The sequence below is a fragment of the Delphinapterus leucas genome, chromosome 17 (assembly GCF_059928025.1).
Source record: "Delphinapterus leucas isolate spDelLeu-1000000601 "Yukka" chromosome 17, BTC_Dleu_Yukka2, whole genome shotgun sequence".
Taxonomy (NCBI): Eukaryota; Metazoa; Chordata; class Mammalia; order Artiodactyla; family Monodontidae; genus Delphinapterus; species Delphinapterus leucas.
Window position 1 is genome coordinate 63,059,435 of NC_143145.1, and position 25,392 is coordinate 63,084,826.

Here is a 25,392-nt window from a genome sequence, read left to right on the forward strand (position 1 = left end):
ATGCACTCATTAAAACTTACTGATAACAAAAGACTTAAATAGTTCAAGAGAATAGTAGAAGCTGTATCTCAGAGCACTACTTTAATGGCCAAAAGAACTGTGCAAACAATAGTTATTCTTGAAACTCAGTAAAAGGATATATGTCTTCAGGCTGGGGGAGTCCAAGGAAGACCTGTTTCATAGAGGTTGGGTTTTGAGGTAGTTCTGGATTTTCTTGTCTACCTCACTGGTGAATTCCCACTCATTCTATAAAATTTAACATAACTGTCAGCTCTTCTCCTTATGGTTTCCTGACATTTTTTGCCCTAATAGAATTCTTTGTGTTTACATATACTATCTCTAGTATAGTATTCCACATTTCACTGTAATTATCTCCCCTGCTAGACTCTAAACTCCTTGAGATCACAGATTTATTCTTCATATCCTGAATACCTCATTGTTATATAGTGGCAATAAATATGTGTTTCAAATAAATTTAACATTTGCTTGTACTCACACAAGTAGGAATTCATAATAACACATTGTTATGGAGTGAATTATATCCACTCAAAGTTCATATGTTGAAGCCCTAACCCCCATTATGACTATATGGGATATAAGGAGGTAATAAAGGTTAAGTGAGGTCATAAGGGTGGGGACCTAATCCACCGGGATTGGTGTCCTTATAAAAGGAAGAAGAGACGTGAGAGTACTCTCTTGCTGTGTGTGCACTGAGGAGGGGGCATGTGAGGACATAGTGAGAGGGCAGCAGTCTGCAAGCTGGGAGAGAGTCTTTTCCAGAAGCCAAATCAGCCAGAACCTTGATCTTGGACTGCAGATCCCTAGCCTCCAGAACTATGAGAAAATGAATTTCTGATGTTTAAGACACCCAGTTTTGTTATAGCAGCCCAAGCACACTAATACACTTATATAGACCAACAAATGTAGGAGTAGACATTGCTTTAGGAAATTTAAAGTCTTGCCTCCCCAGATTGCACCACGCATCTTTGAAAACTTTGTCAACTGCTGTCTGTCTTTAAAAAGATCCAACTCTATTTCCAAGGCAGTTTGCCACCCCAGAGGACGTTAACAGCCAGGCTCTGCCAATTGTAACAGGAAGTAGGTGGTTCTACACGTGCATAAATTGTTTGTTAAAACAAGAAGAATACAAGCAGTATATTAAAAGGTTCAGCCCAGCTCTACTGTGATCCTGGATGAATTATAACCAAGACACACAGTATTATCGGTAGGATTAGATCCAGCTGCTTTGATCCTGGAATTTGGTGTGCCAGCACAGCTATATCTCACTGCAACACCTTTGCCCATGGATAAGTTTCCTAATTAGCACTGCAGTCCTCCCCACCCAGAGTCTTTCCATCCTCACTTCCTACAGTTTGTTTTCCAGAGAGTAGCCAGAGTGATCTTAAAAACAGAAATTTGATCATGTATTTCTCCAAAATAAATCCCAAACCTTTTCTATTGGGGTCTGAAGCACTATGGGTGGCCTGCCTCCTGCCTTCCTCTCTGCCCTCTCACTCCTCCCAGTGTCCCTGTCACCCAGTGCTCTCCAGCCATGCTGGCCTTCTCTTGCTTCTTTAAACATGACAACTTGTTCCTTTGAGCCTTTGAACTACCTGTGCCTCTGCCTGAAATGCCCTGCCCCCATCTTTACACAGCTGGCTCCTTTTTTGTCATTCAGAGCTTCCCTTAAATGTCACTTCTTCAGAGATGCCTCCCTTCACGACCCAGTCAAATGTCACCCCTTTCTGTCATATTATCACCTTATTTAAATTTTCTGCATAGCACTTCCTCCTACCTGATTTGTTTGCTTATTGTCTTTTCCTCCCTACCACAATGTAAGCTCTATGAGCACTGGAACACTGTCTTTCTTGTACATTGGTTACTCCAGCACCTAGAACAGTGCCTGCCACAGATGGGCCTTTAAGAAATATTTGTTGAATAAATGAATGAATGAAGCGATGAAGCAACGAACAAACTGACAGGTTGGAACCCCAGACCCAGGGCAAGCACTCATGCTGGGCCCCCCTTTCTCAGGGCTCATGTTCTGTTCCTGTATCCTTTGTCACGGGGGTCCTACTCTCAACAGAAAGGCCCTCTAGGTCTAGAAACACATTTGGTCAAGAGTCCAGCTGCTTATCCAGTAGATTAGCAATCGACAGCCATCTAAAGTTAAACCCAATCTCTTTGAACAGGAGATCTTCGAAAACTTTCTTGTCAACTTCTGTCCAACCCCAACAGGAATCAACCGCTTGCCAAATCAGTTTGCCAGCCCCAGTAAGCCTTAGAGCCAGACCTACATTGATTGTGACAGAACTAGTTATATGCCTGAACAATTTCTTTGTTAAATCAAGGCCTGTCCTGACTAGACTTTCACTGAGCATTTCCTAAGTCCTGTATATACATTCTCTTGTACAATCTTCTCAGCAATCCTAGGAGGTAGGTACTATGGTGATTCCCATTTTACAATAAAGGTAACCTTGCTCAAGATTACATAATGATCATAGAGTTGTTCGCAAAAAACCGAGTAAATTGGGGAACAGAATTGTTCTTAAACACTGTCAGTTTGTTATCCATGGTCCTAGTTATCACTGAACAATAAACCAATAAACCATGGCTTTCTTTAGCTATTAATATGACATGATATATGCTTTTTGAACAGAATTGTGCTATTCATTCACCCTTTTCTGGCAAGTTTAAAAGCTCTAGGATCTTGAGCTTTTTTCCTGCGTTTTGTAGGCACTGATTTAGGAAGTCCATGTACATGGACAAGGAAAGCTATATACAGATAACCTCTATAAAATAGAATTTGAGAGGGGAAATGAATGCTCATCAAAGTTGAGTTTCTTGGGCTTCCCAGGTGGCACAATGGTTGAGAGTCCGCCTGCCGATGCAGGGGACGCGGGTTCGTGCCCCGGTCCGGGAAGACCCCACATGCCGCGGAGCGGCTGGGCCCGTGAGACCTGGCCGCTGAGCCTGCGCGTCAGGAGCCTGTGCTCCGCAGCGAGAGAGGACACAACAGTGAGAGGCCCGCGTACTGCAAAAAAAAAAAAAAGAGTTCCTTAATCCCTTTTTAGTAGCGAAGGAAAAAATTTTAATCACTATTCTTCCCTGTTTTGCTTTACTTTAAGAGCATAAGAATTTATTCAGAGATGCGAATATTAGTCAAAATGCTATCCTAACACAGTTCTTTTGGAATTTTAGTATTTTTTGAACCTTGTTTCTGGGTAGTAAAAGCCTTGAAATAGTATCATTATCTAATCCCAAGGAAATAGTCACAGCCTCCTACTAAATAAAAATAAAAGCAAAAAAAAAAAAAGGCTCTTATTTACCATTTTTAATCACAAAGAGATGCTTTGATTTTGATTCGGAGACTCCAGAGTGTGTAATATTTCTTTTTTTTGCAGAATTTTATTCCAAAGATATTTGACTCTTAACAATATTTTACTCTATTAGCATTTAGAATAAAGTCACCCTAGAGATACCAATCTGCTCTGAAACAATTTCTTTTCTCAAATCAGAAGCAAAACAAATCATCAGCTGGCTGAGCAGAAGCCCCCTGGTCACTGTGCAGCCACACTCCTGTGCTGATAGGAGTGACCCAGCGATCGGGGAGCACTTGCAGCATTCTGTAACACTCCGTCAACATGTAGGCTGCTGCTCAGGATTTGAAGTAAATCAGTGTGGCCTTGAGATTGGAGCCCAGTTAAGGTGCACATATGACTAGTGGTGGAATGCACTGTGGTCAAATGTAGACTCCCAGTGTACAACTCCAGTTGCAGAAGTTTTGTGTAGCACATGAGAATGTATATTCACTGTAGTCTTCCACAAATGTTTATCAGGTGCCTATTATTTCTAGTGTAGTGCAGTGCTACAGAGTGCAATTTCAAAAGTATCACATTAACATAAATTTATTAAAGAGAGCACGGTAACAGAGAAAGGTAGCTCTGTTTGACCTCTGTCACTTTTCTCATTTGTATCCAAGCAGAGGGTGATTTAGAAATGGCCTACCTGGGGAAGTGACAAATAGAAGGGGTAAAACATATGTTTTTCCTGGTCAATTAACTGTGTATTCTATCTGAAACAAAATTTAGTTTGTCATCTAGCCAGCAGTCATGTCAGGAATCATCTTTGACTTCAGATTTCAGCTAGATGAATAAGGTAATTGTGCCTAGCGGATATTGCTATCCAGAAATAAGTCGAGGCACCGACATGGTCTGAAAGAGTTAAGTGCTGAAAGGTAAACTAAAAAGTGATCGGAGTTTCAATTTTTTATTGCATATCTGACCTACCGTCTGACCCTTTGGCTGCTCTTTTTTTAACTTGCTTTCCAGCTTTCATGCTTCCTGAATGGTGGAAGACCTAATAAGTATTCTGAGTCATAGAATCATAAAATTTTAGAAATGGAAGGAATCGTAGAAGTCATCTGATTCAGCCCTTACTGAATTCCAACTCCATCACTGCCGCAGTGCTCATCCATCTTGAAAATTCCCTGTGATTTCCTCCATTAATGCACAAAACACGCAGTTCCTCTTCCAGCCAACTCTGTTAGAAGTTCTTCCTCATATTAAGCTGAAATCTGCTAAATCTGCCATTCTGTAACTTCTAACCATTTTTCTTATTTCTGCTTTTTGGAGGCATACAAAGTAGATGCACAAAGTAAATATTGTGACCTCTTTAATAATATCATTATCTAATCCTTGCCTTTCAAATTCTTCTGACAGGTATAAGGTCCTTTTTCAACTTTTTTTTCAACCTGTTAACTGCTCTCCTTCCCTTAATTTTTCATTCACATAGTACAAGATTCTTTCACTGTCTTCTTTCCAAACAGGTGACAATTCCCTAGAGTGGTTAGAAAAGTGCAAGGAGATTGGGATTATCACGTGGGAAATGTGGAATATATACTTGTACTAATTCAGCCTAAATTACATTAACTTTGGGGGGGAACAAAATCGCATTGGTGACTCTTATTGAGCTTTCAGCGATCTAAAAGCACCTAATCACGTGAAATGCCTGTAAACAACTTGCTTTTCTGAATGTATGTAGTCAGTTTTCTGTTTTATTTTTAATTTCACACAACTTCTCTAGGCTTCATTGCCCTCAGTTTTAAAAGGGCATGAACCAGAGTGTTTAATGCATATACCCAGATTTGGGGGTGCAGATGACAAATATCAGCCCGGGACTGTAAAGTGCCAAGTCACAAGCTCTATTCCAAGCCCTAAGGGTCTCTCTTAAAACCAACCTGACTTCAGCCTTGTCAGCATGTGATAGGAGTCTTTGTGCTCCATTCCCTGCTTCCACTACCCCATCCCTAACCGCCCCCCCCCGCCCCCCGCCAACCCCAGACACTGAGTCTCATTCTACAGAGGATGCTGTTTGAAACACTCTGGATTACATGAAATCTGCAGGCATGTATTTGACTCTTTTATGAAAGGTTTTGCTCTCTCTGACTCTTGCCAGCCCACAGAGGCTACTGAGATAACAATCTCTTAAGTATTTGGCTTTCCAAAAGACATCTGGTAAAGTCTCATGTCTTATTGAAAGGGCACAGAAATCAGGACTGACCTGCTAAAGTAGTCCTACCTCCCACCAAGGGAATTGATGGAAAATGGGTTTTCACTCCATTTTTGCCTCCATGGGTTGGGAGGGAGCAGGATAGTTTCTCCCTTTCTTGTTGGTACCCCCTTACCCCAGTTGAGCAGGTGTTTGTTGAAAATTCAGTAATACTTATTTAATAAGTAACTAATTCAGAGAGACAGAAACAAGGTTAAAAGAAAAAAGGAAACTCTGAAAATGGGTTGGTAACAGTGAATTTAGAAGTCCTCTGTTCTCTTAATGTAGGCAAAACTACAGGAGTTAGGAATCTGGAGACAGAGTTTCTGCCATTGAAGGACATTATTAAGGACATTTTAGGGATGGGATCAGGAGGTGACATCTGCCATAAGATAATTTTGAAGCTAAATTTGACAGTTGTTGTATATGCCAGCAAGTGTTAGGTTTTCAAGTGCCATGGAAGTGATTTTGAAAATCTTTTGGTCATGAAAATATATCCTTAACTGCAATAATCCTTATATGGCCAACCTAAAATGATCCAGCCCTTTGTATAGATGGAAATACATATTAATCTCTTCAGTTTTCATAATAGAAAAACAACTTTGCTCGTCTCACATTTGATATTTAAAATGTGCAGTTCTAACTTTGACCTTCTGTATAACGTCTGTACTGCATGCACGTGTTAGGGAAATTAAAGCTTGAATTGAGCAAGACTCAGCTTGGCCCCCAAACTGCCATGAACCATTCATTTGGAGTTTGATTGAGACAGAGACTCAGAGAATGTAACTTATGAACACTTTAACCAATACTTTTTGAACAAGACCCATTTGAGGAGTTTTTCCCCAAATATGCATGAATCTCCAGCTCTACCCTATTGATTTTGAGGGAGTAGGTCTGGGTTGGACTCCAGGCATCAGTATTTTTTTAAAAAGAAAACACTGTAAAAAGCTTCCATAGGCAATTGATTGTGTTTTGCCTCTCAGCTCTGACTCCCTGCAGACTCACCAAGTCTGTCCTTATAAAATAACCCCTGGATTTTATTACCCTCCTCCCTCAGCCCCAAATTCAGACTTAAAGAACGCCTTCAATGAGTTTCATTTTCCTTTTCTTTCTTTTATATATATTGAAGGTTGCTGTCAGACTTATCCATTTGAACAGTATTCTAGTTATCTTCAATAAAATTATATTTGAAGTTACTATCCTTTAAGTTATCTATTATACTTTATATAAGTATCAACGTAGTGAATTTCATAATAGCTACTATTTATTGAGTTTGTATATATGTGACAGGCACTCTCCATACCTTATAATGTGTTAGGCATCAAAGCAGCCTTCCCAGGTGTTATGTATCGCTTTACAGATAAGTAAACAGTCCATACGAGGTAAGTTTCTTGTACTCAGTCACAGTCAAATCTAGACCTTTCTATAACTTTTTTTAATTCACATCTTTATTGGAGTATAAATGCTCCACAGTGCTGCGTTAGTTTCCTCTATACAATAAAGAGAATCAGCTATATGTATACACATATCCCCAATCCCCTCCCTCTTGAGCCTCCCTCCCACCCTCCCTATCTCATGCCTCTAGGTCATCACAGAGCATCGAGTTGATCTCCTTGTGCTATGCAGCTGCTTCCCACTAGCTATCTATTTTACATTTGTAGTGTATATATGTCAGTGCTACTCTCTCACTTCATCCCAGCTTCCCTTTCCCCCATGTGCCTTCAAGTCCATTCTCTAAGTCTGCATCTTTATTCCTCCCCTGCCACTAGGTTCATCAGTACCGCTTTTTTAGATTCCATATATATGCGTTAGCATACGGTATTTGTTTTTCTCTTTCTGACTTACTTCACTCTGTATGACAGATTCTAGGTCCATCCACTTCACTACAGATAACTCAATTTCATTCCTTTTTATGGCTGAGTAATATTCCATTGTATATATGTGCCACATCTTCTTCATCAATTCATATGTTGATGGACACTTAGGTTGCTTTCATGTCCTGGCTATTGTAAATAGTGCTGCAATGAACATTGTGGTACATGACTCTTTTTAAATTATGGTTTTCTCAGGGTATATGCGCAGTAGTGGGATTGCTGGGTTGTATCGTAGTTCTGTTTTTCGTTTTTTAAGGAACCTCCATACTGTTCTCCATAGTGGCTGTGTCAATTTACATTCCCACCAACAGTGCAAGAGGGTTCCCTTTTCTCCACATGCTCTCCAGCATTTATTGTTTGTAGATTTTTTGATGATGGCCATTCTGACCGGTGAGAAGTGATAATTCATTGTAGTTTTGATTTGCATTTCTCTAATGATTACTGACATTGAGCATCCTTTCATGTGTTTGTTGGCAATCTGTATATCTTCTTTGGAGAAATGTCTGTTTAGGTCTTCTGCCCATTTTAGGATTGGGTTGTTTGTTTTTTTGATACTGAGCTGCATGAGCTGCTTGTATATTTTGGAGATTAATCCTTTGTCAGTTGCTTTGTTTGCAAATATTTTCTCCCGTTTTGAGGGTTGTCTTTTCATCTTCTTTATAGTTTCCTTTGCTGTGCAAAAGCTCTTAAGTTTCATTAGGTCCCATTTGTTTATTTTTGTTTTTATTTCTCTTACTCTAGGAGGTGGGTCAAAAAGGATCTTGCTGTGATTTATGTCAAAGAGTGTTCTGCCTATGTTTTCCTCTAAGAGTTTTATAGTGTCCAGTGTCACATTTAGGTCTTTAATCCATTTTGAGTTTATTTTTGTGCGTGGCACTAATTATAAATTAGTGTTCTAATTTCATTCTTTTACATTTAGCTGTCCAGTTTTCCCAGCACTACTTATTGAAGAGGCTGCCTTTCCTCCATTGTATATTCTTGCCTCCTTTGTCAAAGATAAGGTGACCATATGTGTGTGGGTTTATCTCTGGGCTTTCTATCCTGTACCATTGATCTATATTGCTGTTTTTGTGCCAGTACCATACTGTCTTGATTACGGTAGCTTTGTAGTATAGTCTGAAGTCTGGGAGCCTGATTCCTCCAGCTCCGTTTTTCTTTCTTAAGATTGCTTTGGCTATTTGGGGCCTTTTGTGTTTCCATACAAATTGTAACATTTCTTCTTCTAGTTCTGTGAAAAATGCCATTGGTAATTTGATAGGGATTGCATTGAATCTGTAGATTGCTTTGGGTAGCATAGTCTTTTTCACAATGTTGATTCTTCGAATCCAGGAACATGGTATATCTCTCCATCTGTTTATGTTATCTTTGATTTCTTTCATCAATGTTTTATACTTTTCTGAATACAGGTCTTTTTTTTTTTTTTTTTTTTTTTGCGGTACGCGGGCCTCTCCCTGTTGTGGCCTCTTCTGTTGCGGAGCACAGGCTCTGGACGTGCAGGCTCAGCGGCCATGGCTCACAGGCCTAGCTGCTCCGTGGCATGTGGGACCTTCCCGGACTGGGGCACGAACCCATGTCCCCTGCATCGTTAGGCGGAACCACTGCGCCACCAGGGAAGCCCTGTATACAGGTCTTTTGCCTCCTTAGGTAGGTTTATTCCTAGGTATTTCATTCTTTTTATTGCAATGGTAAATGGAATTGTTTCCTTAATTTCTCTTTCTGATCTTTCGTTGTTAGTATATAGGAGTGCAAGAGATTTCTGTGCATTAATTTTGTTTGTATCCTGCAACCTTACTAAATTCATTGATTAGTTCTAGCAGTTTTCTGGTGGCATCTTTTAAGATTTTCTATGTACAGTATCGTGTCACTGGTAAAAGGTGACAGTTTTACTTCTTCCTTTCCAATTTGTAATCCTTTTATTTCTTTTTCTTCTCTAATTGCTGTGGCTAGGACTTCCAATACTATGTTGAATAATAGTGGTGAGAGTGGACATCCTTGTCTTTTTCCTCATCTTAGAGGAAATGCTTTCAGTTTTTCACCATTGAGAATGATGTTGGCTTGGGCTTGTCGTATATGGCTTTTATTTTGTTGAGGTAGGTTCCCTCTATGCTCACTTTCTGTAGAGCTTTTATCATAAATGGGTGTTTAATTTTGTCAAAAGCTTTTTCTGCATCTATTGAGATGATCATATGGTTTTTATTCTTTAATTTGCTAATATGGTGTATCACATTGTTTTGCATTTATTGAAGAATACTTGCATCCCTGGGATAAATCCCACTTGATCGTGGTGTATGATCCTTTTAGTATGTTGTTGGATTCTGTTTGCTAATATTTTGTTGAGGATTTTTGCATCTCTTTTCATCAGTGATATTGGTCTATAATTTTCTTTTTTTGTGTTATCTTTGTCTGGTTTTGGTATCAGGCTGATGGTGGCCTCGTAGAATAAATTTGGGAGTGTTCCTCCCTCCACAGTTTTTTGGAAGAGTTTCAGAAGGATAGATGTTAACTCTTCTCTAAACGTTTGAAAGAATTTGCCTGTGAAACCATCTGGTCCTGGACTTTTGTTTGTTGGAATATTTTTAATTACAGTTTTGATTTCATTACCTGTGATTGATTTGTTTATATTTTCTAATTCTTCCTGGTTCAGTCTTGGAAGATTGTACTTTTCCAAGAATTTGTCCATTTCTTCCAGGTTGACTATTTTATTGGCATACAGTTGCTTGTAGTAGTCCTTTATGATCTTTTGTATTTCTGCAGTGTCAGTTGTAATCTTTCCTTTTTCATTTCTAATTTTACTGATTTGAGTCCTCTTCCTTTTTTTATTGATGAGTCTGGCTAAAGGTTTATCAATTTTGTTTATCTTCTCAAAGAACCAACTTTTAGTTTTATTGATCTTTGCTCGTGTTTTCTTCGTTTCTATTTCATTTATCTCTGCTCTGATCTTTATGATTTCTTTCCTTGTACTAACTTTGGGTTTTCTTTGTTCTTCTTTTTCTAGTTGCTTTAGGTGTAAGTTTAGATTGTTTATTTGAAGTTTTTCTTGTTTCTTGAGGTGAGCCTGAATTTCTGTGAACTTCCCTTTTAGAACTGCTTTTGCTGCGTCCCATAGATTTTGGATTGTCTGGTTTTCATTGTCATTTGTTTCTAGGTATTTTTTAATTTCTTCTTTGATTTCTTCAGTGAACTCTTGGTTATTCAGCAATGCACTGTTTAGCCTCCATTTATTTGTGTTTTTTACTGTTTTTTTCCTGTAATTGATTTCTAATCTCATAGCATTGTTGTTGGAAAAGATGCTTGATACGATTTCAGTTTTCTTAAATTTTCCAAGCCTTGATTTGTGACCCAAGATGTCACCTATTCTGGAGAACGTTCCATGTGCACTTGAGAAGAAAGTGTTTTCTTGAGCTTTAGGGTGGAATGTCCTAAAAATATCAATTAAGTCTCTCTGGTCTGTTCTGTCATTTAAAGCTTGTTTTTCCTTATTTATTTTCTAACTGGATGATCTGTCTATTGGTGTAAGTGGGATGTTCCAGTCCCCCACTATTATTGTTACTGTCGATTTCTCCTTTTAGGGCTGTTAGCATTTGCCTTATGTATTGAGGTGCTCCTGTGTTGGGTGCATAAATATTTATAATTGTTATGTCTTCTTGGATTGATCCCTTGATCATTATGCAGTGTCCTTCCTTATGTCTTGTAACAGTCTTTATTTTAAAGCCTATTTTATCTGATATGAGTATTGCTACTCCAGCTTTCTTGTGATTTCCATTTGCATGGAATATCTTTTTCCATCCCCTCACTTTCAGCCTGTATGTGTCCCTAGGCCTGAAGTGGGTTTCTTGTAGACAGCGTATATAAGGGTCTTATTTTTTTATCCATTCAGCCAGTCTATGTCTTTTGGTTGGAACAGTTAATCCATTTACATTCAAGGTAATTATTGACATGTATGTTCCTATTACCATTTTCTTAATTGATTTGGTTTGGTTTTTGTAGGTGTTTTCCTTCTCTTGTGTTTCCCACTTAGAGAAGTTCCTTTAGCATTTGTTGTAAAGCTGATTTGGGGGTGCTGAATTCTCGTAGTTTTTGCTGCCTGTAAAGCTTTTGATTTCTCCATCGAATCTGAATGAAATCCTTGCTGGGTAGGGAATATTGGTTGTAGGTTTTTCCCTTTCATCACTTTAAATATGTCCTGCCACTCCCTTCTGGCTTACAGAGTTTCTGCTGAAAGATCAGCTGTTAACCTTATGGGGGTTCCCTTGTAGGTAATTTGTTGCTTTTCCCTTGCTGCTTTTAATATTTTTTCTTTGTATTTAATTTTTGATAGCTTAATTAATATGTGCCTTGGTGTGTTTCTCTTTGGGTTTATCCTGTAAGGGACTCTCTGCACTTCCTGGACTTGATCGACTCTTTCCTTTCCATGTTAGGGAATTCTTCGACTATAATCGCTTCAAATACTTTCTCAAACCCTTTCTTTTTCTCTTCTTCTTCTGGGACCCCTATAATTCGAATATTGGTGCATTTAATGTTGTCCCAGAGGTCTCTGAGACTGTCCTCAATTCTTTTCATTCTTTTTTCTTTATTTTGCTCTCCAGCAGTTATTTACACCATTTTATCTTCCAGCTCACTTATCCATTCTTCTGCCTCAGTTATTCTGCTATTGATTCCTTCCCGAGTATTTTTAATTTCAGTTACTGTGTTGTTCATCACTGTTTGTTTGCTCTTTAGTTCTTCTAGATCCTTGTTAAACGTTTCTTGTATTTTCTCCATTCTGTTTCCAAGATTTTGGATCATCTTTATTATCATTACTCTGAATTCTTTTTCACATACGTTGCCTATTTCGTCTTCATTTATTTGGTCTTGTAGGTTTTTACCTTGCTGTTCGTCTGTAACATATTTTTTTGTCGCTTTTTTTTTTTTTTTTTGATGGGTGGGGCTGTATTCCTGTCTTAGTGGTTGTTTGGCCTGAGGCATCCAGCAGTGGAGTTTTCAGGCAGTTGGATAGAGTCGGGTCTTGGTGGTGAGATGAGGACCGCCGGGAGGCCTCATTCTGATGAATATTCCCTGGGGTCTGAGGTTCTCTGATAGTCCAGTGGTTTGGACTTGGTGTCCCACCACAGGAGCTCGGGCCCAACCTCTGGCCTGGGAACCAAGTTCCCACATGCCACGTGGTGTGGCAAAAAAAAAAAAAAGAAAAAAGGAGCAGTACAATAACAAAGAATAAAAAAATAAAATAAAATTAGAAAGATAAAAAATATATTAGGAAAAATAAAAATATAATTGAAACAACTGCAACAAGGTAAACAAAACCACAACAGGAAAAAAAAAAAAAAAAGGGGGCCGTGGCTCTGGGGGGCAGAGTTTAGGTGGGGTTGGCTCTTAGGCAGGGGTGGGGTTGACGTTTGAGCGTGGGGCGGGGCCTCTGCTTAAGACCTATGCGGAAGGGGAGAGGCAGCGCTTCCAAAGGGGGGCCTCCATAGTGTGGAGTTCCGGAGTTTGGAGGGAAGGCCCTGGGTGAGGGTGTGTGGGTGGGGTTTAGGCCCAGAGCCGTTGGAGGGTGTCTCAGAGGGTGTCTCCGAGTGTAGAGGTAGGGCCCTGGGTTGGGGTGTAGGGGTGGGGCTTGGGCTCTGCACGGCAGGAGGGAGGCTCTGAGGGCAGAGGATTAGGCCTTGGAGCCCGACAGGCTCCCTGGTGCCTAAGTGGACAGGGAAAGCTCTGGCCGTGTTTCCTTCTGTTCCTCCCTGCCCCCCGCCTACTGTCTCCCCCATGGTCTCCCCCGTTGCTGCTGGATCCCTAACCGTGGGTGGGTCCCGCTGGGTGTAGGAACTCCCTTCCTCCAACCACCCTTCAGGGGTGCCGGTCGGTAGGTCAGACCTTTACTTTTGTTCCCCCTTCCCTCCTTCACACTCCCTCAGGATCCGCGCAGCTGGAGGGGGCCTCGGTGGGCAGAGGGTCAGGCCGGGGATCTCAGCAGGCTCCTGGGGGCCGAAGTGAGTGGGGGAAGCCTGGCCATGCTCCCTTTTGATCCTCTGCCCTCCCAGTGGTCCCCCAGTTTCCCCCTTTGGGCGTGGGCTCCCTTCTCCTCCCCCAGCCGCCCCTCAGGGCACCAGTCCCGTCCAGCCTACACTTCTCCTCCCTCCCACTCCCCCCCCCACTCCCCACATCCTACCCAGTCGCTAGGGGCTCCTCCCGTCCCCTTAGGTGTCCGTGGTCCCCCACTGGTGCCTGGTAGGTGCCCTAGTTGTGCGGAGACGCGAATTCTGCGTCCTCCTAGTCTGTCATCTTGACTCCACCCATCTATAACTTTTTAAAGCCCATATTCCTTCCTCTGTTCTACACTGACAAAACTTATCTCTGGCAATAAATGTGTATATTTTCTTTTCTCATAAAACAAAACTTGTATACCACAAAATGTATCCTTTGCTTAGATGCTGTAATTCTGGCTCCAACTTTGATCTAATGTTAGTCATCAGCGTATCTCAGGTGCCTGAAGGCATTTATTCCTTATGTTTCCTTTGGAGTTTTTGGCCCCTCTAAATATAAATGTGTGTGTATTCTTTTTTATTTATTTATTTTTATTATTTTTTTATTTATATTTTTTATTTATTTAGATTTTAATTTATTTAACGAAATACTTAACTGGCAGGGCAAGGTTAAAAAGAATTTGGTTTAAGGGGAAAACAAAATCATACGTTTATAGTAGAGTTGCAGAAAAAGATTAAAATTCTTATCCATGATGATAGCAATTTGAGGAAATGCATTTTAGTATTATGAACATTTTAAATTTTAATGAGTTGAATTATTGGAGAGCTACAGAACTTTATGAGCGCTCTCTACCTTTATTTTGTTAACCATGGATGCTGTGCTTGATAAGACAGAATAGATCGTATGTGGTGAGTCATTCTTGACAGGCATCTTACAGATTGAACAGAAAGAAGCAATAGACTAGAAACACTGTCAAGGAAACACAGTGATGGTACTTTGAAAAAGGAGACAAATCTGAAATACACCACAGAGTCTGCATATAAAAGTTCATTTGTTAATTGAATATTTAAGACTATAATAATATTTTATATATTTAATAAAAAGTCTTAAAATTTTGCATTTTCTATGTATATTTAATCAATTTTTCACTTAATAGCTCTCTATACTATATCTGTTTTCAAACACTTAAAATTGTATAAAAGTAGAATAAAATCATAGAACTGCAAAAGACCTTAGGTCTCTTCTAACATTGTGCTTTTCAAAACTGAGGAAATTGATGCCCAGACAGTTCATTTAAAGAAGAACAAAGTACATATATTCCCTCATGCTCACATGCAAATGCTCTCCCTCACACACACACGCACACACACACGGACTAAGTATGGGCTTCACACAGAGATCAGCATTACTGTGAACATTTGTATGAATTAGAAAAGACAAATAGGTGGTAATTGAACCATTAGAAACATTGTAGCTTTCTGTCTTCGGAAAACAAAATTTTACTTCTAAAGTCTTAAAACTTTAACGAATTGTAAGAAAATCAGAAAAAGTTCTAAACTATTTTAACTTACTGGGATGAAAACATAGATGGTTAATGATTTCAAGAGAACTATTTTTAAAACCTCTGAGAACTATGATTACAGCAAGACAGCTAAATTGACTAGCAAAGTCAGAACTCCTTACAAGATCCTCTTTGGATACTGAGGTTCAATCCAAGCCTTGTATTTGTCGGCTTTGTATTATTTAATATATGTATATCAAAGAACTAGTCAGAGAGACTGTCTCTATTTTAAGTCTACGAGAACCGTCACCAGCATGCACTGACAGATGTTAAAGAATGTCTGTGGAAAGAATGTCAAAAACCTCTCCAAAGGAAAGTCTTTAAACCATGTCCTTAATACAGAAATGCAAAACCAGATTTAATTGCCCTTTTCCTAAACAGCTCAGACATGCAGGCTCATTTACTGCAGCATATGGTCTGCGAAAATGCGCAGTGGAAGAGAGCAGTGATGGTGAAGGCTGGCATTGAGTCTATTTAGGCTGGAGTTCACAAAGATCAGTCGGAGGCAAGCACTTGAAGTTAAAGAAACACACCAAGCAGTGAAAACACAGGCTATTTTCATTTTGAACATGCTCACTGGAGACATCCTATTTGCTTTCAGGACAACAGTATTGAATGTTTTATAATATGAAATACAGCATTTCTGAAAAACTAATATCCAAAGTTTTTTTTTCTAATTAAAAAAGGTATAAAAAATAGACAACCTTGCATTAAGCCATGGAGACTTTTTCTGATAATTTATTATTTGTTACCACTGAAAGTAACCATTTTTCTAGTGGGGAACAGTTAAAACAATGAGTTGGGTGGCAGCAACATGGTTTACATTTTATTTCAAAGGGAAGACATTATGAGACCATATGAAGTGGTAACTTCTTATCACTCCTAGAGGGATTAAGTTTACAGTTCTTGCAAGAAGTCAGAGGTAACTGAGAACTTAAGAAAAGGAAGAGGAGAAAAAAAGTCTGTGAATCCTCTTATACAGCTTTGTGGTGTTGGCAAGTGACTTCCATGTATCTTAATTTTCTGTCTGTAATATGGAAGAAGCTATCTTCACAGAGAATTTTGTTTTAACCTCTAAATATCTAAAAGACAGTTCAGTTGCTATGTGTCTAGTACAGTGTCACACAGATTTGAGGAAAAATACAAAAAATAACAGGAAAGAAACATTAGAGGAGTTAGGAATGCCAAACATGGATCTGATGGTTTATTATTGCTGGAATCTAATTAGTAATAGCTATTTATTATAACAAATTATTTCAGAGTTCTATTTTTCCTGTAAAACTAGCCTTTCTTCCAGCGTTATATATTGTAGGACAAATATGTTTACTATTTTTATTGTCAATTTGAAATTGTCTACAACTGCACTGAATGGCTATTTAAATTTAATTCAAATTAAATAAAATTTTAAAATTTGGTTCCTCACTCACATTAGTCATATTTCAAGTGCTCAATGACCACCTTATATGGAATGTTTCTGTCATTACAGAAAGTTATGTTGGGCAGCGGTGTTTTGGTATTATTGATATTTTAGTTAAGTTTTTATCAATGCATTTCATTGAAAGGTGAGAAGATAAATCATGTACTTTTAGATAGCAGGTGTAGAGGAGATGGATCTCCTCCCAATGCAAACAATAAGCCAAAGTTTAAGCTGTAAAGAAGGTACATTTAGCCCATGTAGCAAGACACGAAAATGAAATGGTGGTGTTGTTATGGCAGTGTGATTTTCTGAAATAGTGAGCAACTCTTGCTAACATTGTGGACAAAGTCAGTCTCCCATTAATTTACACAGTAATCACATTCTTGGAAATTTAGTGTATACTTAAACCTTTATTTTTTTAATTAATTTATTATTTATTTTTGGCTGCTTTGGGTCTTTGTTGCGGTGCACAGGCTTCTCATTGTAGTGGCCTCTCCTGCTGTGGAGCACGGGCTCTAGGCACGCAGGCTCAGTAGTTGTGGCTTGCAGGCTTAGTTGCTGCACAGCATGTGGGATCCTCCCGGACCAGGGTTCGAACCCGTGTCCCCTGCATTGGCAGGTGAGTTCCTAACCACTGCGCCACCAGGGAAGCCCTAAACTCTTATTTTTAAAAACACAACTCTTTGTATTTAGCAGACAGAGTTTTAGGCTTAGATAATTATAAGCAGGTTTTTCACCCACATCAATGTCTGGCACAGATGCAGGACAACTCTGTTGTATGGAAGAGTTCTGTGCATTACAGAATGTCTCCATCCCATCCACCCCTACTAAATGGCAACCTGATCATTGCCATACAGTACTTCTGAACATTTCCAACACATTTTGATATAATTATTTGCTATAAACAAACATTTATGGTATAAATATTCAAGATGGTGGGACCCATTCAGCTTCTTAAGAGTCATCTCAAGCCTGTTCCTTTGTTGGATACATTTTATTGATTTATCTTTTTATTCCATGTTTATTTTATTTATTTATTTTTAATTGAAGTATAATTTACAGTGTTGTATTAGTTCCTGGTATACAGCAAAGTGATCCAGTTATACATGTATATATATTCTTTTTCATATTCTTTTCCATTACAGTTTATTACAAGGCATTGAATATAGTTCCCTGTGCTATACAGCAGGACCTTGTTTATTTATTTTACATACTGTAGTTTGCATCTGCTAATACAAAATTCCTAATTTATCCCTCCCCCCCTTACCCCCCTTTTCCATATTTTTTAAAGTGAAAATATTATGTTTCTGTGGACCTAATTTTCTGTTTAACACCTGTCCTTATTGATTCCTAATAGTTTTAAACTTAAGGAAGTGACATGGGTAATGAAAGAAAAATTCCTTCTCTACATATGCCATGGACTTTTGTCTTATATCCATTAGAAAATGAGGCCATGATAGAGGTTGGGTCTATCACTTACCAACTGTGTGGCTGGGAGCAGTGGCCCAGTGAGCTTGTTCATTGAAGTCCTAGGTTTCATTAAGAAACACATTGGGAATTAAACAACAGACATAATTATCACAAGGCAATGTTGTTGTGTAGATGGAATGAGAACCCATTTCTTTCACTTCAAGAAATATTAACAGACTTAAAATCTAGCACAAAACTTTGTAATCTTATAGGTCCGTAGATGACCTTCAGGTAACCTGTGAACCTCTTAAAATTGTAGCAAAATTATGGGTATTTGTGCATTTTTAGAAGGAAGAGTCCATTGATGTAATCAAAGGAATGAGGAAAAACTAATTAAAATTTTAAAATAATAAAACCTCATTATAGAAAGAAGACATAGAGGAGATAGTGTCTTGTATATAAAGAAAGGGGATGGTTGATTAGGTTAGAAGTTAAGTCTACTATTGAAATGGTAAATTTTTTCCCTTAATTTTTGAATTTTATTTTATTTATTTGATACAGCAGGTTCTTATTAGTCATCAATTTTATACACATCAGTGTATACATGTCAATCCCAATCCCCCAATTCATCACACCACCACCACCACCCCCCTGCGGCTTTCCCCCATTGGTGTCCATACGTTTGTTCTCTACATCTGTGTCTCAACTTCTGCCCCGTAAACCGGTTCATCTGTACCATTTTTCTAAGGTTCCACATACATGCGTTAATATACAATATTTGTTTTTCTCTTTCTGACTTACTTCACTCTGTATGACAGTCTCTAGATGTGTCCATGTCCCTACAAATGACCCAATTTCATTCCTTTTTATGGCTGAGTAATATTCCATTGTATATGTGTACCACATCTTCTTTCTCCATTCATCTGTTGATGGACACTTAGGTTGCTTCCATGTCCTGGCTATTGTAAATAGTGCTGCAATAAATATTGTGATACATGACTCTTTTTGAATTATGGTGTTCTCAGGGTATATGCCCAGTAGTGGGATTGCTGGGTTATATGGTAGTTCTATTTGTAGTTTTTTAAGGAACCTCCATACTGCTCTCCATAGAGGCTGTATCAATTTACATTCCCACCAACAGTGCAAGAGGGTTCCCTTTTCTCCACACCCTCTCCAGCATGAAATGGTAAATTTTAAAGGAAGCTAAAAAATGCTTCTTGGAAGAAAAAATAATGAACCTATTGAGATGATCATCTTCCCCTTCCAAGAAATAGTATGTGCTAAAAATAGATTCATTGACAGCTTAACTCCGTCAAGAATTAAGGAAGAGTGATAGGAGACAGGTAAAATTAGACAGCTCTACCTGCCCCTCAATCCTCAGTGTTCCTTGAACCACTGTCATAAAGAATACTAGAATAGATAAGTCACTGTGACTGACAATATATTCTACTTTCTTGTTTTCAGTTATATTGTGGTTAATGCTGGGAAGTGTGGACTGTTAAATGTGCAGTTCTCCGAATTTTACTTGCTTTTGTTCAGTGCTATTTTGCCTCACATCTTCAAAGGAAATTCAGCATCCATTTCAAGAGAAATTGTTTTCTTTCTTGTAGGACATTTATAATGTATTTATATATATTGCATGTTATATACATTATATAATACATTTTGAGAGAGGAATGCTTATACCATTGAAATAAGATTTGAATCAAAGCAAATTATTGAAAGAAAACTCACCCTCCAAACATACCTTCTACAGAAATCCTTCATTGGTTTAATTATCACTTGGAATTATATCTGGGACTGCTCTTGTACTCCCCATCACACCAAGGCTGGAGCATCAGGTGTCACTGGGTTTGTTTTGATGGTGGTGATGGTGGTGGTGGTGGTGGTGACTGATGATGGTAGCTAACATTTATTGAGTATTTATAAGGGCTTGGCAGGTGTTAACTCATTTCATGCTCATAGGAACCTAGAAGGCATAATTATTCCCATTTTACAAATGAGGAAGCTGAAACAGAGAGATGAAGTAACAGCTCAGAGTTGCAGATTTATGGATAGAGCTGGGCACACATCTGGCCATCTGGCTCCAGAGTCTAGAGTCTTGACCACCACATTGCCTCTTCTGGATATTTATACTTAGGCCCAAATCTTTGAATAAACAGACCATTTAAGAACTGCATGAACAAGCTGGGGAAAGAGTTTACTGACATTTTCATTTTAAATCTTGTTATGTGGAACAGTGGAAACCCAAATGGGAAGACTAAGTAGTATTAAGTGATTGTCAAAGACTACAATACTGAAGGTTCACCTCACATTTCATTGGCAGAAATGGAGTTCTCAGAAATACATTAGTTATTTCTTTACTTCCCTTTAATAAAGTGTTTCAAAGTTAAAGCGCGAGGGCGAGAGAGAGGCATGGACATATATACACTAACAAACGTAAGGTAGATAGCTAGTGGGAAGCAGCCGCATAGCACAGGGAGATCAGCTCGGTGCTTTGTGACCACCTGGAGGGGTGGGATAGGGAGGGTGAGAGGGAGGGAGACGCAAGAGGGAAGAGATATGGGAACATATGTATATGTATAACTGATTCACTTTGTTATAAAGCAGAAACTAACACACCATTGTAAAGCAATTATACCCCAATAAAGATGTTAAAAAAAAAAAAAGAAAAGTTAAAGCGCGGATAAACTCCACATTAATTGTATGGCTCCTATTCCTGTTGAGTGAGGACTATGCTAACCTTTCCATGTCCCAGGTCTCCCAGAAAGGACAGTCTGTGTCTGGGAGAGGCAGCCCCACCCCCGCTGTCAGTAGGCTTTGTTCAAGGGACTGTTCTTAGGTGCCTTTCTCCATTATATATTGTCATTCCCTGACCTTTTTTTTTTTTTTTGATCTGTTTAAATTACTCACCCTAAAGCCTGTTGGCTTTTTCATCACTTATAGGAAACATCTGTTACCCTCAAAGGCTGTTAATGGTGGCCACAAAGTCCTGTCAGAGGTCCTCATTTTACTGGCCTTTTGTATGTGTGTAGGATGCTGTGTCTTGTATACAATAAAGGTAATTCTAGGCCAGATTTTTCTCAAATGCTGATCAGAGAAGACTGCATCCAAATCACCTGGGGAGCTTGTTAAAAAGGGAAATTCCCAAGTTCCACCCTAGATTTGCCAGCTCACTCTCTGGGGTTGCTTCCCTCATTTGCATTTTTAATAAGCACCCCAGGTGCTTCTGATGTACTGGAAAGTGAAAAACCACTGTTCAAAAGGCTACATTAAATGAAATGTATACATCTCAGTACTGTAAGAGAGGCAGATGTGATTAAAGCCCTGCCCATAACGAACCTGTAGTCTGCTAGGGAAGAAACACATAGAAATAATGCACAGTGAAAATTAAGTACCATAAAAGTAGAAACAGCTACTTCCAGGTAGCAGAAGTCAGAGAATCTTCTAGAGGTTTTTTTTGTTTAGTGCAAGGTATATACATGTGGGTGATTCTTCATTCATTTAGCACACGTAAAGTCCTGCAGCTCCATTTTTCATCTCCTTTACCAACTCACTGGATAACTTCTAGAATTTGCATAATTTTTAGAGATGAAGACAAAACTTTCATATTATTAAAGGCTACTACACCTAAAAAAAGTTTTCCTTTCCATAAACTACCAAGCATACTGTGCACTCATGGTATTTCTGATTTTATTTTTTAACGGGAGATTGCTAGCATTTTATGACACAGAACCATCTACACTGAGAGCTTCCCCTTCAGTGAGACCGTGCCCAGAAGTTGTGTCCCAAGTGTTTGTGAATGTTCAACCCTTTTCATAAAAAGTCACTGTTCCCCTTCATCATGGTTGTTTATAGGCCAGATATGAATAATGGAAGGAGAAGAGAACTAACTTTATTAACTACTGTGCACCAGGCACTGTGCCAGGCAAACTTCAGAGAGGTTAAGTAAATGAGCCAGGCCACACAGCTGCTAAGGCCAAGAGAATGGAAAGCCTAGGTAGTCGGTGTGGTGGCTTTTGCCAGCAAGCGTCTTGTTAATTTATTGACAAACATTTGAGGACCTGCTGCATTGGCACTGGAAGGATACAGAGATAAATACAGTGCCAGATCTTGGGGAGTATTCGATCTAATGAGAAATCGGAGATTTACACAGTTAACCAATACAGGTGAGTGAAGGGCACTGACATTTGCACTTACTGGGCTGTGCGTTTTCAATATATAATATCATCCCATTTAACCATCCCAGCAAACCTGCCAAGTGGTCGAAGTCTGTTATATAAATGAGGGAATTGTGGTTCAGAGAAAGCAAGTTACCCAAGGTTACCCAACTCGTAAGTAGCAGGACTCAGATTTGCATCCAAGTCTGTGACTGCAAAACCTCTGTCTTCCTTGGCAATTCCAATGACAGAATCTGCATTCTGATAAGGGGAATGTGGAGGCTTTCAGGAGCTGCATTTGATGCATTCTACCTGGATACTTAGGAATCAATAGGATTTATTTAGAAGGAAAGGCCAAGCAGTGCTACAACAGAAGCAAAGGTGCAGAGCAGTAGAAGTGTGTGGGAATGGACGTTAGGCCATTTCCACATAAGCAGAGCAGATACGGAACCATCGTGAGAGGTAGACTAGGAAGGTGGGCTCCGGGAAGACCAGGTCCTACCTCAAGCTTTAGCTAAGGATGATGAGATCTGAAGAGCTAAGCTCAAGAAATATCTGTGTTAAAAAATGAACAAAACTTGATAATTAATTGGATGTTGTGCGGGGGGTGGCAGGGAGGAAGGTGGTCAACGTGAATCAAAGCTGATTAAATGAATCACTGGAGTAGTGCTGTAAGGACAAATGAAAGACTCCATTAGAACACAGGTTACAGCTCCAAGTAATGCAGAAAATAGTGTTCAGCTTTACCTTGTCTGTGAACTAGCTTGTTTTCCCAGTGGTTAATTCATATGGAATGTGTTCTATAACTGCTGTTTTCTAAGAATATAAAGCTATGCCTTAATATTCTAGGATATCTCTTTAATTTTTTTAAACAGAGACAGAAAGTAAGGTCTATGCCGTCAGATACACACACCCATGTACATATATACATAAACATACATATAGAAGGACTATATGTGACTGACTAAATGTGACTGACATCATGATTTTCCAAATTTTACAAAAGGACATTTCCTTCTGTAACCAGAAAGAAAAATAACTTAAAAAAAAAAAAAGCCAAATAGCCTAAACTTGATGGACCACTTATAAATTCCTCCAGAATACCTAATCAAACATTGTTCATTATATGGTCTACTAAAATCATTTTCCAGTGACTTTTTTGGAGAACTCTGTTTCTTCATTTTCTGTTTATATAAAATTGTTTTAATTTTAAGACTTAGAGTACTCTAGGTATATATTTTTAGATTTTTAAAGATTTGTGGTTTTCATTCAGTAGCCATATTTTCACTCTCCTGTACCTTTTCATAATGTTGATGTTAAACTCTTAAAATAATTGATCAAGGAAGAAAGACAAATGAGTATCAGTTTTCATTTGGTATTATGAAATACTTGAATAATTTTTTTGACCAAATTGAGCCGTCATGCATGTTATGCCCAGCATTATACTTTAGTTACAGTTCAATCAATCCCCAGTACTAAGTACTTTGCCCTTAGACTGTTTTCCATTTTGTTTTTGTAAAATTTCTTTTACTTTAAAAGAAGATTTTAATTTTAGAAGACAAAATGTTTCTGAAAACATTTTTTCCCCTTGATACTTTTTGACTTTAAAAATAACTGACATTAAAATAAATGTCAGTTTCAAGAACCAACTTGTTTGAATTTCAGTTTGGAATACATTTTTATTTAGGTTATAAAATCTTTAAAGGCAGCTTTAAGATGAAAATTCTGATACAACTAAATTACTTTTCTGTCAAAAACAACTATTTCTCATATACTAGTGTTAATTATGTTATCTTGAGCCAACACAAAATTAGAATTTGGGTTTTACTTTAAAGTAGTTGTTCATTTAGTGATATTCAGAATTAATGGAATTTTTTTTTCTTACTATTTAGGAAATACCAGAAAGGAACCAGAGTCCGGCTGCGACTATTAGATCTTGAACTTACATCTAGGTTCTTGGGAGCCACAACAGATACAACTATCCTAGAGGCTGAAGCAATTCTGTTAGGACTCCAGGAGAGTAAAGACTCAAAATCAAAAGAAGAACATCGTGAAAAATAAATGAACTTTGCTTAGCGTATTCACTCCTTTTTTGTTGAACCCAGGTATTCATCACGAATGCCATTAGATAATTATGAATAAGTGATTGGAGAAGACATAGTAAATGCAAGCTATAATTATAGCTCTTATTTGTCAGAATTTTCTTTAGGTGTAGCTCTCCTCCTCCTGTTTTTATACCCATTCTTTCCTTTGATTGGAATAGTGTAAACTGTACTGAGAAACTCTGTCATTCAATAAATATGTTTTGAGTGCACTCTTTGTGCATGGCACTGTTCTAAATACTAAAGAAACAGCAGAAAACAAGTTAGACAAAATTGCTTGCCTAGTAGAGCTTACCTCTGGCTGGGGGAAATTGATACAAATAAGTAAAATATTGATATATAGTATGTTAGGGATGTGTGCTGAGGACAGAAATAGAGCAGGAAGGGCAGAGGATCTGAATAGACATTTTTCCAAAGAAGACATACAGATGGCCAAGAGGTACATGAAAAGGTGCTCAAAGTCAGGGAAACATGTCAGAACCGCGAGATACCACCTCACACCTGTTGGAATGGCTGTCATGAAAAGGCAAGAAATAGCAAGTGTTGGCGAGGATGTGGAGTTTTAAAAGGGAACCCTTGTGCACTGTTTGTAGGAATGTCAGTTGATGCAGCCACTATGGCAAACAGTATGGGGGTTCCTCAAACAATTAGAATTATCACATGATCCAGTAATTCCACTTGTGGGTATTTCCAAAGAAAATGAAAACATTAACTCAAAAATATATGCACCCCCATGTTCATTGCAGCATTATTTACAATAGCCAAGGTATGGAAGCAACCTAAGTTTCCATCAGTGGATTAATGGATAAGGAAACTGTGATACACACACACACACACACACACACATACACATAATGGAATATTATTCAGCCATTAAAAAATAAGGAAATCCTGCCTTTTTTTTTTTTTTTTTTTTGCGGTACGCGGGCCTCTCACTGTTGTGGCCTTTCCCATTGCGGAGCACAGGCTCCGGACGTGCAGGCTCAGCGGCCATGGATCACGGGCCCAGCCGCTCTGCGGCATGTGGGATCTTTCCGGGCTGGGGCACGAACCCGTGTCCCCTGCATCAGCAGGCGGACTCCCAACCACTGCGCCACCAGGGAGGCCCATTCTTGCCATTTTTGACAACATGGATTGACCTTGAAGGCATTGTGCAATGTGAATTAAGTCAGAGAAAGATAAATACCGTAAGATCTCACTTATATGTGGAATCTAAGAAAAAGAGCTCATGGATTCAGAGAAGAGATTGGTAGTTCCAGGGCAGGGGTTGGTGGTGGGGAGAGGGGGCAAAATGCGTGAGAGGGGTCAAAAAGTACAAACTTCCAGCCATAAGATAAATAAG

At 38.8% G+C, this 25,392-nt stretch overlaps 1 protein-coding gene across 2 annotated transcripts in view; it reads left to right on the plus strand.

Moving 5' to 3' along the window:
• MRPS28 (mitochondrial ribosomal protein S28) overlaps positions 1-24,262 on the plus strand; it is a 103,275-nt gene extending 79,013 nt beyond the window's left edge. For both annotated transcript variants that reach the window (XM_089899017.1, XM_022555051.3), the window contains one exon: positions 23,841-24,262. In XM_089899017.1, coding sequence (XP_089755143.1) covers positions 23,841-24,009 — 169 coding nt within the window. In that variant the 3' untranslated portion in view covers positions 24,010-24,262. The remainder of the gene's footprint in view (positions 1-23,840) is intronic.
• The last annotated feature ends 1,130 nt before the right edge of the window (positions 24,263-25,392 follow it).